Raw genomic sequence first — 14,565 nt, forward strand, 5'->3', positions numbered from 1 at the left:
GATCTTATCTACACTCTTCGTGAGGGATTTTGTCTTTTTCTTGTTCGTCTCGCCGTTTCGTGACTTCGTCAGACTTTTGGGACATGTGTTTCACTGACTGTTCTGTTATTCACGGTAGCCTTTAAAGGCAGAAGCTGCTCTAGCTTTACATTTATCATGACAAGGCTCGCAGCTATGGTCGCATCCATCCCTTGACTGTCTTCTGCAGTGTGTGTCTTGAATTGCGAGCCCTCGCGACAGCTCGCGCATTTCCTATTTTTCAGACCGCCTTGTTTTTTAGTTCTCACAGCTCTTTCGCTAGCATCGCAACGAGTCCGTGCGTGATAACTGTTGGTGCACACGCTGCAACTAATGGTAATATGTCACTGCTTGCACGGCTTTTTGCATGCAAACACACAGAAGGCATCACAGGTCAGAGAGGGTAAATGCTGGGCAGCAGCGGCAGCAAGAGAAAGTGCTAGGAACGATATGAACCAACCTGCGAAAAGTAATGTGCGGTGATCTGTCGTGCTCAGTATGCTGCCCTTGCTGCCAATGCCAGGATCGACGGCTGCGCTGGCTTATACAGGAGGCGCATGGTCCAGTTAGTTGTCGTGACTAGGTGTCGAGCGCTGGCGGCTCCGCTGCTTCCCACGTTGATGGCTCCGATGAACGAGCCACGATCGGTGGTGCTCCGGCAGACCAGGTCTCGCTTATCCAACAACCTGCGAAAAGTAATCTGCAGTATCTTTCGTGCTCTGTATGCTGCCGCTGCTGCATACAGATAGTACCTGCGAAATGCATTCTATCCCCTTCTTATGGTCCTAGCTATTGCACCCGTGAGGTAAGAACCATCTGTCATGACTTCTTGTCGACAGCACATGTTTCCTTACCACATCCGATGAATCGCTCCCTACTGTAAACATCTATTCCTATCCCATACTATTGGACATTACCCAAGGGGTATTCATATTGCCATCCAGTGGCCCCAGGTGGCATCAGAAGAGAAAGAGGTGGGAGTTGGCTCGCGCGCCCTGAGGGCTGATTCTGTTAGCGCAGCTGACGAACGGTGTCTCCTGTTCTGAAGCTGTGGGCGTCGATGTCGTCACGTTCCTGCCAGCCGATGTTCGCGTTGTGGGGGGGACTGTAGAGCGTCGAGTTCCAGCGACCCCGCCCCCGGAGGTCGCTGTCGTCAGTTATCCCGGCGAGGGCTCGGCGACCGGCCTTGCGCTGGTCGTGAGAAGTGATGCCTTGCCTATGATGGTGACGGTCGGCGAGGTGACGGCGATCTTGACTGCCGTCGCTCGGAGGGTGGCAGACGCTGCAGAGACAAGTATTCTGCAGAGACGCTGCAGAGACAAGTATTCTGCAGAGACGCTGCAGAGACAAGTACGCGTGATTGCATATGTGAGTCGCGTTTTGTCTCGCGCCGAAATCAACTACTCTACCTCGGAGAAGGAGTGCCTCGCGGTTGTGTGGGCCACGATGAAGTTTCGACCCTACCTCTACGGCCGCCATTTCAAAGTCGTCACAGACCACCATTCCTTGTGCTGGCTGGCCAATCTACGGGACCCATCAGGCCGCTTAACAAGGTGGAGCCTCCACCTCCAGGAATTTGACTACACCATAGCCTATAAATCTGGACGCAAGCACGAAGATGCCGACACGCTCTCCCGCGCACCAGTCGACCCAGCTGATGACAGCATAGAGGACGACAGTCGTTTCCTTGGAGTGTTTCAGCGATTCCGACGTAATGGCGAGGCAGCGAGATGACATCACCTTACGACCCGTCATTGACCATTTGGAGGGCCGCACTGCTACCATACCCCGGGAGTTTTCCCGGAACCTCTCTTCTTTTTGCCTGCGCAATGGCATACTGTTCAAGAAAAACTCGAGCCACGGCGACCGCGCCTATCTCCTCGTCGTGCCGGCAGACCTCCGTGCCGACATCCTTTTTGCCTCTCACGACGAGCCCACCTCTGGTCACTTGGGGTTTACACGCACTCTCGCTCGAGTACGCAAGGCCTATTATTGGCCTAAACTTGCTGCCACCATCCGCCGCTACGTCCGAGGTTGCCGTGAGTGCCAGCGCCGCAAGGCACCTCCCCTCAAGCCCGCGGGTTTACTCCAACCAGTTGCACCTCCTCGTACGCCCTTTGACCAAGTCGGCATGGATCTTCTCGGCCCATTCCCCCTATCGTTGGCCGGCAATAAGTGGATAATTGTCGCCACAGACTACCTGACACGCTATGCCGAAACCAAAGCGGTGCCGCGTGGCACATCGTCTGAAATTGCCCAGTTCTTCATGCATCGCATTGTTCTGCGACACGGCGCCCCGTCCAGCGTGATCACCGATCGGGGAACGGCTTTTACAGCGCAGCTCATGCACGAGGTATTCAAGTTGAGTCATACCAGCCATCGCAAGACTACTGCCTACCACCAGCAGTCCAATGGGCTCACCGAGAGACTCAACAAAACTATAGCAGACATGCTCGCTATGTACGTAGACGTCCAGCATAAGACTTGGGACGAGATTCTTCCATACGTGACTTTCGCGTACAATACGGCAGTACAAGAAACCACTCACTTTACGCCATTTCGCCTTGTTTATGGGCGCGATGTGCACACCATGTTGGATGCCATGTTTCCATGCACTGCTGACGACCGGGCGCTCACGCCACACGCCGAAGAATTTCTCCAAAACGCGGAGGAAGCCCGCCAACTCGCCCGCATGCACATCAGGAGGCAACAGGGCTCAGATGCACGCCGCTACAACCAGCGACACCGTCACGTCGAGTACCAACCGGACGACCAAGTGTGGGTATGGACCACCTGTCCGTCGCCCAGGCATGTCGGAAAAACTCCTATGCCGCTACTTCGGCCCCTACAGAGTGTTGCGTCGCATAACAGATGTGACTTATGAAGTTCTGCCCGACGGTTCTGTGCACAGTGCGCGCCGTCGACCCCAGCCAGAAGTAGTGCACGTACTGCGTATGAAGCCCTTTTTCACGCACTGACAGCGTTTGCAGAGTTTCGGTTTTTGTTCCTACTTCCTTCAGTTAGCTCGTGGCGTCGTAGTGGTTTTCCGTATCCCCTTTCTTTTTTTCGGGAGGGGGAATAATGCCACCCGGTGGCCCCAGGTGGCATCAGAAGAGAAAGAGGTGGGAGTTGGCTCGAACGCCCTGAGGGCTGATTCTGTTAGCGCAGCTGACAAACGGTGTCTCCTGCCTTGGTTCCGTGACAATATACATATTGAGACCCACCGCTCTTCTTTACCTGTTTAATTCCTCTAACATGCTCTGCAAACTGTTCCCTGTGGGCATTTGGCAGCCAAAATCAAAATTGCTATAGTATTCTCCATTACCTTGGCGTCATCACTGGGCAGCCCTTAAAGACCATTTACATTACGTTCACGCAGCGAGAGCAGAACAGCTGCGTCAGTGACAAAGCCCTACTCAGATCGAATACATTTCTGCAGTAGAGTTTGCTAGGATATACATGGAGTAGCCTTCAGCAATTTGGGCATGGAACGTGGATTCAGCAATAGCAATACGACACTTCCCGTGGCCAAAATCGATGAAATGCTCGCATAGTTTCTATACCAGCCTAGCAATTGTGCGAAGTTAATTGAAAAAGTAAAAAGTGCACTATTAAAATCATTTCATCTGCGCGAACAGGAGAACGTTGCGGTGCAGCTGCCGATGTAAAGGCAATATACATGTTTTCAGCACTACAGTAGCGAAGCCAAATAGCAATCCTCGTCTTCCCGGCATTGCAGCCTTGCATGATGTGCTCAAGAAACAGGCCTCGACGGGGACGCCAGCGTTTCCTACACGCACGCGCACGCGCGCACGCGCACGCGCACGCACGCACGCACGCACGCACGCACGCGCACATACACACACACACACACGCACACGCACGCACGCACACACACAAACACACACACACACACGCACAGGGAAATTATTGCAAGATATATCTGCAGTAAATAGCGTGAGCCCGCAGAAGCGCTGGCGCTTGTGGGGGGGCACGTCAGTCACAACCATGCTCGGTCGACACAAAGCACTGAAAGCACACAATTGAAAAATCCGATACAGTGCATATAGCATAGTATAGTATAGTATAGTATAGTATAGTATAGTATAGTATAGTATAGTATAGTATAGTATAGTATAGTATAGTATAGTATAGTATAGTATAGTATAGTATAGTATAGTATATGAGAGAAGCCAACAGCCACAGAAACCAAGGGGCACAGGGGATTTTTTTAAATTCATTTATTTATTTTGTGGTGTTGAGAGTATAGTGTAGTGTAGTGTAGTATAGTATAGTATAGTATAGTATAGTATAGTATAGTATAGTATAGTATAGTATAGTATAGTATAGTATAGTATAGTATAGTATAGTATAGTATAGTATAGTATAGCATAGTATAGTATAGAAGTCTACAGTCAACAAACGGAATACAAATTCCAATAACAGGATAAAAATTACAAGGCAACTCAGTGTTTTCTTTTACTGTAACTTTCAATACACGCTTTCAGTGCATATTTCACAGCCCTCAGAGAATAACAACCCAACATCTTTGCAGGTAGTTTGTTTAAATAGTAGGGTATATGGAACTGCCGTGTGCTATTGCCATAGCAGGTGTAAACCCTTGGAACTTTATAACGCGCTATGTGCCTAGGCGACTCTGGTTTTTTCATCTGTCTGTTTAAACTGTTCTGAATCTAAGAACTAACTCTTGCACGCATAAGTAATGCAAAGGAACGGTTTCTGCTTTAATCTTTCTTGAGATCATATATGGCGAGAACAATGCCTTCAGCGGTAACAAGATATGTGGTAAGAGGCATACTCTTTCCCCGGAAAATGAACAATTGCCTTGCCGTTTTTGCCATTTTTTTACGTGCCCATTTTCAGACTCTGTTGCAAGTGATCTACGCAGCGAGTAAAGCAAAATAAAACGTACGCATACTTTTTTCTCTGACTCGTGCCTCCACATGTCTTCTACGCAGATACGAAGGTGGACACCATCTTTCAGTTAGACGTGACAGCAAAGCTGAAGCCTCTGCGCCCGTCCATGGATCTCCCCAGCGACGTTATCAAGCAGTTTGAGGAAAATGTTATCTCCCAAAGAGTCATAGAAATCGCTCGTGCCCTCAACACAACCTACAAGGGAGCATTAGCTGACAAGACACCCGCAATCAAACCAACTGACATCACTGGCTAAGCCACGAGTGGATTATAAAACTTACTCTATATTTTACAGTAACTGCTAATTTGAGACACAGTTCAATAAAAATAACCAGCTACTTCTGCGCCATAGCTTGTGCTTTCAAATCTGTGGCAACTCCAAACTACATGAGAGTTTCGCATATCAAGAAACAAACACTGGCCGAAGTCATACACGAAGAGGAGAAACATAAGAGCATTGAGGTTTCGGCACCGATACAGGTTCCTTGTTCACAACAGGATGAAAATGAGAAGGGCTGCTGCATATGTATGAAAAACGTTCCGTTTCGGGCGGATGTATATCTCTGGTGGATTGCCCCATGTCATTTTAATCGCTTGGCTTGTCATTTGTATCTGAAGGGATTCCTTGAGCACGCGAGTAGATAAAGACTTTCTTTTCCGACTATGCCCGCAGCATCCCAATCAATCAAGTGGCCCCTGTTTTTCTGGTGTTCAGCGAGAGTGTTAGAAGTCCCTTTTTCGTTCCTGACGTCACGCTGGTGTTCTTTGAAGCGTCTCTTGAAGTCCCCTGTTTCGCCTATATACGCTGCACCGCATCTTTGCAAGGGATTTTGTAAACGACCCTAGGGTATCTTGTCTTTTCAAGCGTGAGCTTTACGCGTACTGAATGGTTTCTGAGCTCGCTGGATGGGACATGGGCAGCTATACATGAGAGTTTACAATAACCTTACCGAGTTTTCATGAGCTATAGTTGCCTTAATGTAAGTGAAGCCAGTATTCACATGAAACGATGTCATGGACATGGTGAAAAGATGGTTTTCAGTAATATACCTCTTGCACTGGGGCCAATAGCTTACATCAATGACCTAGTGTGTCTGCTGTCCTTTGTGCACTTGGAGTAAACATTTCCTGAGAGCATTCTCTATCGTTTACATATGGCGCTAGCCCTTGGTTATTGATTAACATTTTCACGACGTGTGGAGTGTACTGAATCCCAGAGTAGAAACAGACTGGAATGGCAACAACTATACTCTAGCAATGTTTTGCCACACAAGTTCCCGAAAATGGATTTATTTTCACACTGCACCGACGCGCAGCAATTCATTGACGACGGCGGCATGCACGTCACCCAGGGTTGTGCAGACCTCTGATTTCAGTTCCTACCCGCCTACTCAGGCATCCAACCAATTAAGAGTCTAGAAGTTACACGCCAACATGTGAACCGTTTCCACGCTTGCCTGAAATCTGCTGACGTCGCTCCCTCAAAGACACTTTTGGAGAAGGCCTCAGTATACAGGGCGTTCCACCTTGGACTGTGCACAATTTTAACGCGATAGCGTTAGGGGCCCCGTGTCGCAGAAAAGCCGGTGTCGGCGTCGTCGGCGGCGGTGTTGGCCGTGAGCGAAAGATCCCAGAAGTATTATTAAATAAAATTCTTTCGGGTCATAGCTTGGATTATTCTACAACGTTTTCACTGAGCTAGTGTATTGACTACCAGGACATGCAGGCTTTCGTCGGTACGGAAATACGGCTATTTAAAAATAAGCTTTTTGAGTTAGATGAGCGCTTCTTCCCGCATGCATTACCAGTGGTGTAGTACATCAGAATACGAGCGTGTTAACAGCAGGACGGTTAACTAATATTTAATACTTAACTTTTTCACTCTTACTGTTAGGCTCCCTAATTTTCGAGAAGCGTGTAACCCACCGTAATTTATGTCCATATCACTTTTTAGAATTGACGAAACGCGGTTACATTCACCGCAGTGGCCCAACAAATTCTGACCATTTCGACGAGTGGCGTGCACTGGAGAGGTTGCTTTGCCTACATGCTTCTCGAAAGCGCATGCGTTTTCGCGCGATGTATCCAAACTTTGTTGGGACACAGTGGCAGGGGCATATCTCGGCGCCATGAGGGTTGGCTCAATCACACTCAAATTCACGGCCGCTCGCACTTACACTGATGTCCACTGACATTTACAACCACTGACTCATATTCCCACTCATCCCCACTCGCACTCACAAGCACTCACTCACACTCGCACCCATGTAGCTTCACTCTCAACCACTCACTCAAACTCACACTCATGACCACTCACACTCACAACTGCTCACTCACATTCACACTCATGTCTACTCGAACTGACAGCAACTCATTCACACTTATTACCACTCACACTCACAACCACTCGGCAATGGAAGTCTCTGTCGGTTCCGGATCTGGTCTAATAAATAACTACGACCAGAGCGGAGCTCTACAATGCACACACCCGGACGCAGAAAAAATCTACGCGTACACAGCAGTGATCAAGATCAAACCTTACGCTAGTTATTTCTGAGAAGCGGGCAGTCATGGTATCAGCAGAAAATATTGGATCTCTGCGTAGATTAGCCCGACCCGTGTAGGAGGCGTGATAAGAAACATCTGCATTTCTAGTAGTGGCAGAGCGAAATTCCATCAAAGGATCTGACACATCCCGTTGCGGCTCATTGCACCAGCGAAGATCTCAGGTCCATGCCAACGGTGAGCTATTAAAGCACACATCAATGAAAGATTGCTATTCCCACGCCAGCGTAATACTTTGTTTAGGCTCCCAAAGACACTGGCATGATGTCATATGCTGTCTCGAGTGCGCTCGGGTGCCGCTCGGCTGTCAACAACAAAAATAACTAAGCAGACACCATCGTCGAAAAATAAAAAATTGGCAGGGGCTTAGCTTTGGTTAAGCCTGGTAGGTTGCGAAAGCGAGCGCAGCGCCTCTAACGGAAGGAACGTGGCGCGCCGCGTCTAAAGAAGGAACGCAGTGCGCCGCGTCTAAAGGTCACGCGTGGCTACCAGCCGCCGCTGCGCGACGACTCGACTTGGCAGCCCATCTCTCACCGTTGTAGGACGTCAAGCCATAACGTCACTAGCGCCTCTAGCGGGAGGAGCGCAGCGCGCCGTGGCAAGCGGCCGCCGTTACCCGACGAGCCGAGTTGGTAGCCCGTCTCTCGCTCCTGGTATGACGTTACTCTGTGACGTCACTAGGCATGGTATGACTTCAGGGGCCATTCTAACCCCCGAATGCAGAAATCTAACTTCACTCGAACTTGTATCGCGCTTGAACCTGACTACGGTAAGCCGACTTGAAGCATCAAGTCGACTTCAGGACCCCCAAGTTTGGTTTCGTGTTTCATAGACGCTCAACCTGACTTGCTTCGTCAAGTGAAGTGCGTGCTTGAACGCGAGGGCGCATTGCTCGTCTGGGGAAGAGAGTATTCAACATTCTATTGTAATAACGCACGTTTTACTCGTATAAAACCACGCGTTTCGTTCAGCAATCATAAACAGGCACTAGGTGTAAGTGACTTCTGCAGAAAAATGCTAACAATAAAACCACATTTCAGTGCTACCGGCCGCTTTCGCCCGAATGACGTCTTTGGTTGGCAACGTGTCCCACATTGAGCCAGTTCTAGTTGAGCCGTAGCCAGTTTTTTCTACGTTGTTTCTTTTCTGTTCACGTTGGCCTACTAGCAAGGCGTGTTTATCAACCTTAATCCACGTGAGCAGAAATCGCGAAATGTCGCAACACTGCGAAGACTCGGGCTCTCAGCGGAGACCAGCGCCTCGCTTCACGTTTGAAGAAAAAGAGCTCCTAACGGCGCTGGTGAAGGCGCATCAGCACATACTCGAGTGCAAGAAAACGGATGTGTCTTCTCTGGCGAAGAAAAACGAGACTTGGAAAGAAGTTGCAAGAATTTTTAACAGCAACCACGGGGTGACCCGACGCGACCCTCACCAGCTTAAAAAATGCTGGAATAATATGAAGCAGAAGTCAAAGGAGGAGGATGCGAGGAAACGGAGGGATTGCCATAAGACAGGTGAGCGCAGCTTTCAGGCCGTTTACTAACGCTTGTTCCTGCATGTTTCGTGTGCCATGGATAAGGGCGCGATTATTCTACTTGGTCTGCGTAAGCAGCGTGTGCTGGAATGCATAGTTTTAGGAACGGTATAATAACGCGCAAATTGGCGCGTAATCACGCTTTCCGCGAAGTGTACCCTGCTGCCTTTACGAATGCAGATAAATGCAGCCTGCTTTCATCGTGTAAATAATGCGTAAGCAGTATCCTCTACAGCCTCCTTGTTTCATAAAAACTATGGAGAATGTTTACTACACTCGAGTCAGTGCGAAAGCACAGATTTCTGCTACATAGAAGACGATGAGCGGGCAGTACCATGCGATGGAGCGTTCGCGTCACGCCGGCAGCGAACAGACAACGGACGATTTGTACCGCTGACCTAGTTCAGACGGCGTCAACACTGGCGAACTTTATGTTCATGAGGAAACTAGCTGCGCGATTGAGAGTTGATTGGTACTATTGAAAATCCGGAAGGCTGTGCATAAAGCAACCTACCTTTACTCGTTCATGACACTATTGGGACTAGTGGCACAAAAATGGAGCGAAAACAACACCGGACGCATTGATGTGCCTTCGGTTGCTTTTGTATGGGACTTCATGAAAAAAACAGTATTTTAATGGCACATTTTACATCTATTAAAGCTAGGTTCCCTGTGTGCTATATGTTTTGTTTTCTTTTCAGGGGGAGGGCCAGCAGAGTGCGCTATAAGCCCGCAAACTGAACAAGTGCTGGCTGTTGCCAGCCACATTTCCACGCGTGCTGGCAATCAGACAGACTCGGACAGGGGCATTGACCTCTTGCCAGTGGCAAGTTTGCCTGTTGTTAGGCTCCTGCAGCCAATGGTCGATGGACCAGGCGATATGGAATACCACTATGCAGGTAGGGCACTTTGCATGGCAGTGTGCACTGTTGCAAGTGACGCTGCTTTAATTTTTTTATTGCCTTTAATCTACTGTGAGGATTATAGGGTTCAGCTACAGCAACACTGTTGCAAGCTGCTGTACACGGGGTTGGCTGAATGTTTGTGCAGATCAAGGCTGCATTGGTTGACAATGCAAAAGGATGACCTGCTCCAAGCTGCATGTTGTTGGACAGCACTCCGAAGGCATTCTGTCTTGGTGGTGCTCACGCATGTAAGTGGTGTGCTGTTTTTCTGTAGTGAAAGGAGGCGAGTCAACCGTCGGGCACTGATGTAGCAACCTTGTTCCGTGCTGTAACCTGAACTGCATTCATTATGACATTTTCACCTGCTTATTTCGTGTTTTTGAGCCCGGCTGGGCATTCCTGCATCTCTTTAAACGAATGTCAACTTTCATGCAGTTCCATTATGCATGCACTCCACATATTTTCATATTTGTGTGCACTTGTACATGGTAGTGCTTGAGGGATAAGCTAACAACATTCTCGTTCTGAATAATATTGCAGCTTGCCTCTGTGCAATGCTCGAAATACCTTTGGAATTTGGCTGCTAGTTTGACAGCAAATTGTGTTTTGCATTGCAGAGGTTTTACTTGAGGAGTGTTTTCTGTAGCCCTGAATTTGGTTGCCTACAGATGTGCGTATTAGTGCAGACTGAAAAGTAGCACTAGTGGCAGCAATGTGTACACAAACTGTGCAGTAATATTTATGGCGGTAGCATCAAAAATAAAAATTTGTTGCACAACACAGCATTCAATTGTCACTTGTACATACTTTATTTGTACAATGCACTATATTAAACAGAAAGGAAATTGTAATACTCGCTATAGGAATGGCACTGCCAATGTAATACAACCACAGTGCAACAGTTTGCAGTGACTGATTCAGGACTCCTATAATGAGACACGAGAAATAGCAGCTTTGTACAGTAGCTTACATACACCCATTATAGGCTGTTCCACAGGCTGCAGTATTCTTCACTTTTCTTGTATGCCCCACCTTAGCATTGGTATCGCATATATGTGGCTAAGGAGGTTGAAAGTAATTATAAGGAAACCTTTGCAAAAAACATAGGACGAAAGAGAGAAACACACAAATGCTAAGTTGGAAATGTACAAAAATTAAAAAATAACGAAACCCACTGAAAGAACAAAAAGGTGCAAGCACAGAATTAAAGAATAACCACATGTGTAAAAACTCTGGGCCAGCACGACTATATTAGCAAATTATATATTAGCATATTAGCAGAAAAAACACAAAAGTGAGGCCATGAGACTCAGAGCGAATTGCGAAGAATATAACAGACCAAAACAGAACACCTAAACCATGGCCCCAAGATGAAATGGCAGTTATTTGGTGCTGAGAAAGGCAACTGATGCCTCACTTACTTCTAAGGAACATTATAAGGGTTTCGTTATGTCTGTTTACTAACTGACCCAACAGTTTGCTCTATTGAGGTAGGAGGATAATGCATTGTTAGCTTAGATTTATTTTCCCACTAATTTTTACTTTTTGTTTATTACAGAGGAAGACTGGGAAGCTCCTCCTGTTGACGAGGAGCAGCCATCAACGGCTCCTGTTGGCCCAAGTGCGCCAGCTCCAGAAGCAACTCAGCAGGAGAGCGGTGCCTTTTGTACACCTGTAGAACCTGGCGATGCTCCCAGCACAGCTGCAGTTGCTTCTGGAGCTGACGCTTGCACTGCTGCTGAAGCAGTGGCCACTGGCGATGGTGGCAGGGCTCCGAGAGGGCGGATGGCCCTCTTGGAGAGGTCTCTGGCAGACGAGAATGATGTCAGAGCCTCTCTACTGCGAGAAGAGCATGCGGTGCGCCTCCAGCTGATGCGGGAGGACCACCAAAGTCTTCTCGAAGAACGTAGGGAGAAGAAAGTTTTGGACATTCAAGAAAAAAAACTAAAAATCGAAATTCTCCAAATTGAAAAAGAAATAAAACTAGAACAGCTTCGCAGGCTGCGAGAGCCACCAGAATAAAATAGTGCCTACAAGTGAAAGAAACTGGAATGCTGTGTGAATGCTTGCACGAATAGTATGTGGCAAATCCTCATAACGTCACTTCATTGGCACCCGTATGGTTTTAAGTACATGACTCAGTGGGAGGAATGGTACTCCTCCTCCTGCTGCTATGGCTACATGGTGCTTGTGGGTCTTTGTATTCAAACAGTAATTCGCGGAAGTATGCACTGCTGTATGCTACAAATCTGGCTGCTCTTGGAACGAAAATCCTCCCCTGGCACGGCTTGCAAAACCAATTGGTAGGGAAAATTTAGGCCACACTGGCAAAGGTTCCATGTATGAAAAGTCGCAACAATCTCTGCTCATGGAAGAGTCAACACCATAAGTGCACAAATGCCAACACTGCTCTCTCCTAGTTCTATTATCTATGCTGTGTCACCTAACCTAAGGCCTCCTACACAAAAACCTAAACCCTTAAAGAACGCGGTTCCTCCTATGCTCTCTACTAGGTTGGCCCAAAGCTCGAGTCAATGCAATGCCGCTATGCTGAAGTAATTTAATCCTTGAAAACATGGGCACCACATTCCTGCGACAACCTGCACAAGGCACGGAAAAGACTTAAAAGAAGCATACATCACCAAGCACTTGCTGATGGCACTCATGTTCTGCTATTTTGAACCCCCAAAGCCTGTAACAATTTCAAGAGATGCGAGTTCTCCTCGAGTGGAATTGGTACTATTCCAAGAAGGTGGGCGCAACTGCAGCGAACGAGTACCTGCAGGTACAAATAAAAAAAACACTAGGCTACGTGTTTGCATGTGAATAATTTCACTAAAACACTTCTAAGCTAGAACTAACTGCATAGTCATATCACCAACTGTTCATTGAACCACAAAACAAAATGTCGCAAAGACTACAGGGGTCATAAATTTTTTTTTCAGTGGTCCACCACGACTGTGACATAGGTCAAGGCAGCTAACAAACATCAGGTGCATTTGGCTCAAGAACAGACTGTTGAGTGCAACTACTTGCAGACAGATTGTGTAGCTTCTGCAAGAGCTACAGGAGTTCAGTGTACTACCATTACCTTTACACTCGGAAATTCAAAATGCTCACAGGTCGCAAACTGTATTTTGGTGCGTTTCACCATGACATAGCAATGCCTGCACTTCTCTTGGCACATATGCTGCAGTAGACTTTACTTCTTTCTCAGTGCTAGTTGCTGCCCGTTATGCACCTTTGTCGCAAGAGACTGAGCTATAAGAGGTGTATGAATCATGTCGGGAAGCACATTTCAGACCAAAAGAATCAACCTTTTGCGCCATACCATGACAACTGCCAACCAACTCCCACTTTGGACACAGACAAGAGAGAGCGACAATACACTACCAACCGCTTGCGCATTAGTTCCCTGAAAAGAAGGCTCCAGTTTAACAGCTGAAGGATTGGCTGTTCTACACCATCTTCAATCCAAACCAAATAAAAACAATACACTCATCGCTTCTTTTGAACTCTACACTAGCCAAAAAAAAAAGTGTGCCATTTAATAGCTGATTCGTAACACACATCCCTTGAAAAGGCAAAATACACAACTTTGAAGTGATAACACAAACTGATCTGCCCCACTGCGGTGGCTGAGTGGTTATGGCGCTCGGCTGCTCACCCAAAACACAACTTTGAAGTGATAACACAAACTGATCTGCCCCACTGCGGTGGCTGAGTGGTTATGGCGCTCGGCTGCTCGCCCAAAACACGTGGGTTGGATCCCAGCGAAATTCTAGAGGCCCGTGTACTGTGCGATGTCAGTGCACGTTAAAGAACCCCAGGTGGTGGAAATTTCCGGAGCCCTCCACTACGGCGTCCCTCATAGCCTGAGTCGCCTTGGGACATTAAAACCACCACAAACCAAACCAAATGTGTGTAAGCAAAGACACCGAGGCAGCAGTTCTTAAAACAATGAACTGAGCTCCACTAATATCCTCAGCAGCAGGGTCACAGACAAGAGCTTTTCCAGGCAGCCTCCACGTCCATGTAGTGACAAGAGTGGACGGACGCAGTGGTATTCACCTCCTGCAAGATCAATACAGCGTTCTTGAAAAATAGCATTTGAAACAGAACGCCATAGCAACAAATTCAGGACCCTGAACTTGAAGAGTAGCACCCTGTTAGTGCAACAAGCTCGCAACTGAAAAGATTCCCAAGCTGAGAAAAAATTGTAGCATTTCTTAGTTCCTGCACAAAAGTAGGGATATGGGTAGCATGAGCAGCTGTGCATTATAAACATGCTTGATTGAATATGCATGAGAGAATGTAGCGAATCGTGTATTTCTTACCTATGTGATAAGAATGTATCTTGGGGCCGAGCAAAAAGACAACAGATGAGGAAGAGACCAGCAAGACAGAGCGTGGAACTTCAACTGAGTTTATTACACAGGTGCGTCACATTTATACATCCTTCTCAAAACTTAACAAACCACCATCACATGACACTGGTGCGTTGCCTTGTGCGGGACAGCATGTTATCCAGACATGCAAACTGTTTATCAAGCCAACCGAGGTTTTGCTGACACAAGACCAGATTCTTTCTTAATACAGTAAGCT

At 47.5% G+C, this 14,565-nt stretch overlaps 1 protein-coding gene and 1 long non-coding RNA gene across 2 annotated transcripts in view; both read left to right on the top strand.

Annotated features, from left to right (window-relative positions):
* LOC149337378 (uncharacterized) overlaps positions 1-5,261 on the top strand; it is a 43,445-nt gene extending 38,184 nt beyond the window's left edge. Inside the window, exon 4 of the long non-coding RNA XR_016284624.1 lies at positions 4,998-5,261. This is a non-coding gene — a long non-coding RNA (uncharacterized LOC149337378). The remainder of the gene's footprint in view (positions 1-4,997) is intronic.
* Positions 5,262-8,692: 3,431 nt separating this feature from the next.
* On the top strand, positions 8,693-11,982 carry LOC149337379 (uncharacterized). Its single transcript, XM_089554872.1, has 3 exons — positions 8,693-9,035; positions 9,757-9,954; positions 11,519-11,982. The coding sequence occupies exons 1-3, from the start codon at positions 8,735-8,737 to the stop codon at positions 11,980-11,982; spliced, it is 963 nt and encodes a 320-aa protein (XP_089410998.1). The 5' UTR covers positions 8,693-8,734.
* Positions 11,983-14,565: the final 2,583 nt, after the last annotated feature.

The sequence above is a fragment of the Amblyomma mixtum genome, chromosome 7, assembly GCF_055824585.1.
Source record: "Amblyomma mixtum isolate Tamu chromosome 7, ASM5582458v1, whole genome shotgun sequence".
Classification (NCBI taxonomy): Eukaryota; Metazoa; Arthropoda; class Arachnida; order Ixodida; family Ixodidae; genus Amblyomma; species Amblyomma mixtum.